This window comes from Vanacampus margaritifer, chromosome 2 (genome assembly GCF_051991255.1).
Source record: "Vanacampus margaritifer isolate UIUO_Vmar chromosome 2, RoL_Vmar_1.0, whole genome shotgun sequence".
Lineage (NCBI taxonomy): Eukaryota > Metazoa > Chordata > Actinopteri > Syngnathiformes > Syngnathidae > Vanacampus > Vanacampus margaritifer.
In genome coordinates, this window is record NC_135433.1 from 7,672,368 (window position 1) to 7,677,190 (window position 4,823).

The 4,823-nt window shown below is 39.1% G+C and overlaps 1 protein-coding gene across 1 annotated transcript; it reads right to left on the reverse strand.

Annotated features, from left to right (window-relative positions):
- Positions 1-2,299: 2,299 nt before the first annotated feature.
- LOC144045037 (chemokine XC receptor 1) lies at positions 2,300-3,340 on the reverse strand. The gene has a single exon (XM_077559810.1). The coding sequence runs from the start codon at positions 3,338-3,340 to the stop codon at positions 2,300-2,302; it is 1,041 nt and encodes a 346-aa protein (XP_077415936.1).
- Positions 3,341-4,823: the final 1,483 nt, after the last annotated feature.

Here is a 4,823-nt window from a genome sequence, read left to right on the forward strand (position 1 = left end):
GTGATATCACATGTTTTAAAAACTTTATTAAAGCCACGATTTTACAGGGAAAAAAATGAATGTAATTAATAATTATTTTCTGAACATACAAGTACCGATTATGAGAGCTCTATTTCTGACAAACAGAGAGGCCCATATAACATACAGCTGCACTTGCGTATAGAAGCAATTAAAAAGTTACATGCTAAATTTTTGCCACGGCATAAGAGCTTTCCTACAGTAATCATTTCAGGGCAGAGCCCAATTTAAGACGGAACCCAGATTGGCTGTAGTCATATGCACAATCAAGATGTAACTATTTTTAGCATTATATTTAATATCTATCTACACTGAATATGCTCAAAAGCTGTTGTAGACAAGCAGTGCATAAGTGCTTGATTTGACTAAATTATCTGCGTACATAAATGATTAACAATTAAGACTCTTGGAAAAAATCATTTATATAAATACTGAACAAACAAAAAAAGTGGCAGAAGTCTGCCTCGGCGAAGTCCATTGTACACATGAAACAAGTCAGAGGTAAAATTAGTTGACCCATTTTACCCTCAATTTACTTATTATATACAATATTTAAAAATATGTTTGCCAATGTTTAATTGATTCTATTTTATTATTAATTTTATTCTCTACATCTAATAATTTGTAGCAGCTTCTCCTGACCATGTGGAATGACTCAATTCATGGATTTGTTACCTGCCTTTTGGGATGTCAAATCAGTAATCTGTATAGCAGAAATAATATGATTTGGAGACTTGTTAGGCACTACAAAGTTAAAGTTGATGGAACATTGACCTCTGTTGGTTGTTTATAGACATTGTATTTTTTCGGCTGAAAAGTGCAGCTGAGTGAATACTTTTTCACGGCTCTCACAAATACAGTATTGATAACTTTGAGTCCCCCCCCCCTTCACATTCTAGTTTATTATGATATTATGTACTGTACAGTGAACTTTTGTCTTATTAAAACCCCATTACAAAAATATTCATGGGGGTGAAACTGATTAAAGGCATTTCAATTAATTTAAATGGAACAAGTTGATTTGATATGAGAGTGATTTGAGTTCCAAGCACGGAACAAATTAAACATGTAAGTTAAGGTGCCATTGTATTCTCATTGCTCCTTGAACAATGAATATTAAAGCAGAATGAAGGCACAAAACTCTAAATTGTGACATGTAAAAACGTATAAAAGCTTTAAAAATTCCAAAATGTGAGCCCTGATATAGTGAGAGAGACCTCTATTCATGTGACAAATACTACAAGAGGAATGTTATTTCCGGCGCGTAGATGATTCTAGCTATGGATATCTTGGGGACATGAAAAGTGAAGAAAAAAAGCAGAAAGTGGATGGCACAGGTCGGGCCTTGGCCAAGAAGCGTTGTTAAAACACCCCAAAATTGAGCAACACAAACCTAAACAGGACCACAAGTGTCCAAATTAACTTTGATTCTAATTTAAAATGATAACATTTTTGAACAATACATTTTCTGGGCTTTCGATACCGGTAAGATGGAAAATGCCAGGTCGATTTCACCTGCCATTACATGTCACTGACTGTGTCAGTGTTGTTTATACAGAACAGCGCTTTTTCACACCAATGAAGCCTGAAAATGTTTTGTTTGACTCAATTTTCGACTGTTGTTTGTTGTCAAGGTAACATAGCCTTCTTCGTCTTCAATTAAAGTGAATACTCACGGTTCTGATTTAAAAACAGTGCTTTGGCGTCATCTAGTGGCAAGAAACTATGTTGAACTTTTTTTTGTCCTTTAGGGCAGTGGTCCCCAACCACCGGGCCGTGGACACCTTTGGACCGGGCCGCACAGTTGAAAGAATAAAAAAAAAAAAACGTACTTTACTTCCGGTTAATTGATTAGCCGAGGCTTAAAAATATTTTATTTTGAAAAGTGACCAGATTCTCTCTGTTTACGATGGACTCTTGACACATGTCAAGATGCTAATTATCTCAGTTTTGTTACCCTTGTTATGGTAGTGGGCTTGCGTTTGTTGTTGTAGCCTTTTATGTCAATCAGCCGACGAACAGCCAAGCACCCCCCCCCCCCCACACACACCAACCCACTGGGTTGCCGGTCCGCCAAAGTTGTGGACATGTATGAACCGGTCCGTGGTGAAAAAAAGGTTGGGGACCACTGCTTTAGGGAGCCGCTTCATTTAATCAGTCCCTAGCCACGTCTATCCCCTTGGTAAAGATTTTCACTGTATTGCTTTTGTAGGTCTTGCAAGAACTATAATAATAATAATAATAAAATTTATGGGTAAAGCGGGTACAAAAGGTTACCGAGCTACACGCAGAGGTCATCCCCACTGGAAAGGGATGTGATCGTCAGTCGGCTTCGTCGCCCGCCTGCGCTGCTGCCGCCATGACGCCGGCATCCCATCATATTCTTCAAGTGGCGTTTGAACTTGGAGCCCACTAACACATAGAAGATGGGATTGAGGCAGCAGTGTGAGAAGGCCAAAATCCTGCTGACATGAAAGGCGAAGTCCAGAAGGTTGTGGCTGGGGCAGCGCCCCGCCAGGGCCTCAGAATACTCTGGTGTTTGGGACCATGAGCGTAAAGATTGAAGAAAGACTGTGACGTTATACGGAGCCCAGCCAATGAAGAAAAGCAGCATGAGAATGAAAATCAACTTCAAAGTTTTGTTTTTGCGTTTTCTCGCCAAAGGACACAGAAGCCGGTATAGGATCTGAGAGTAGCAAAAAAGGAATACACTTGAGATTAAGATAAAAAGGATGTTCTGCTGGTATCTTCCCCACAAGCTGCTGGCGGAATCGTTGTATTCACAGTCACTTTTGTCGACAGTGGTGAGGACTAAGGCCGGGATGGCCACCAGAATGCTGGTGGCCCAGATGAGCATGGACGCCACCAGACTGTAAGAGCCTGTCGCCGACACCAGGCTGGACAAGGGGTTGACCACGGCGGCGTGGCGCTGGGCCGTCATGGCGATGAGGACCAGGGCGCTGCTGGAGAATCCCACGTTGAATATGAAGCTCATTAGTTTGCACGCGCTCTCCCCCAAAAACCAACCCCAGGTGGAGTAGTAGGCCCAAAAGGGCAGCGAGGTCGCAAATAGGAGGTCTGACACGGCCAGGTTGAGGATGAGGGCATTGGTGAGGGTTTTGACTTTCTCGTACTTGATTACAATCGCCACCACAAGGATGTTGCCCAGCAGACCGAGCACCGCCACCACGGAGAAGAAGAGAGGACTGAAGATCCTGTTGAAGTGCGACACGGTGCTTGCGTTACACACTTCATCTTGGTATTCATCAGAATAATAATAATCCGTTGCAGTGATAGTGGCGACGCCTTCAGTTACAGCCATTTTCTACAGTGGTGAGAAGATGACATAAAGTTAGGACCAAATGTGTGGGACAGTGTCTGTATACCATAGCAATTACGATATGCCCGAGCATGTTGGCAAGGAGAGCCTCAGTTGCAGATGCACTTTTCAGGCATTTATTGAAGAGGGCAAACAAGCAAACACAAGAAATGAGAACACTAATAAGGATGTAAAGTAAGCCAAATGTCCAGACACTCACTGGTCATGGTAACTTCAAAAAGCACACATTCAACACTCCAGTTTTTTGTTGTCACTATTGGCTTTCCCTAGCTTTTGGTAAATGTACATAATAAACAGAACACATATACGTATGTAAGCACAGATACCACTAGTACTTTTTATACATAAAAAAAAAGATAGATAATTGGCAAAAAAGACCTATATGTCCCATTATGGCATTTCCCCCTTAAAATTACATGAAATTAATCGCAATTATCTTTATTTTTCTATACAGGTACTTGCAGAAATTGCATATTAATTAATGGGCATCTGTCGGACAAGTATGCCTTTAATTCCCAATTGTAAAATGGCCGCAAAACGACGGCCAACACTTGTATCGGCCTTACCATTAACACATTTTATGCAACTTGCCTCCATTTTGGTGCATTCAATAGAATTCTGACATTTTATAAATTGCAATTGTAAACAAAAAAAGTAATCAAATCAAAAATAGCATCAATTTATGATCCAATGTACAGACAATAGTCCCAATTAAATAACTTTCATGTGTACCTAAAAAACGGTTATTGACACAAAATGCCATATTAAAAGGTGTTAAAAATAAATAAATAAATAACAAAACTTCCTGAATTAACCTTCATTAAATGACAAAATAACAGAGAAAATACCGTACCTGCACAAATGTTAGTGCACTCCCACTGCTGCAATCTTAGTTATGTTTCCCTATATGACCCACAACATGTGAGCATCAATTTCCCAACAACACACCCACTGAGTAGTTTCACCTCTAGCTTTACAATAGAAATATTCTGTATAAACCTTTGTCATCAAATGACCAAAAAATGTGAACATAAAAATACGTGTGACAATTCAATAGCACGATAAACAGGGGTTGTTTTTATACCAATTACATATAAAACAGTAAAAATAATAGTAAATGTAAACAGACATTAAACAACATTATTATTTATTATTATTTTTTAATTCCAAGTAAGATTGTATAATAAATGCAAAAAAGTATGTGCACTGTATGAATTTAGTGGAGCACTTAAATGGTTTACTATTTTTCTATAACCTTTTCTCCCCTTTTACTTTAATTTTAATTCATATGGTTGGGGGAAAAAAAGTAATAATAACCCTTTTCAGTTTTTTTTAATTTCCATAAACATTCGTTTGGATGTGTTGTTTATGTCTCTCAACCAAACCTCAACTACTTTGAGACCCGCGGTCTCCCTGGTTGGTTAGCATTACCTGTCAATCATATATTCATACCCGCCCATTTCAG

Coding starts and splice junctions, on each gene's coding strand:
- LOC144045037 (XM_077559810.1), bottom strand. CDS start 3,340: ATGGCTGTAACTGAAGGCGTCGCCACTATCACTGCAACGGATTATTAT.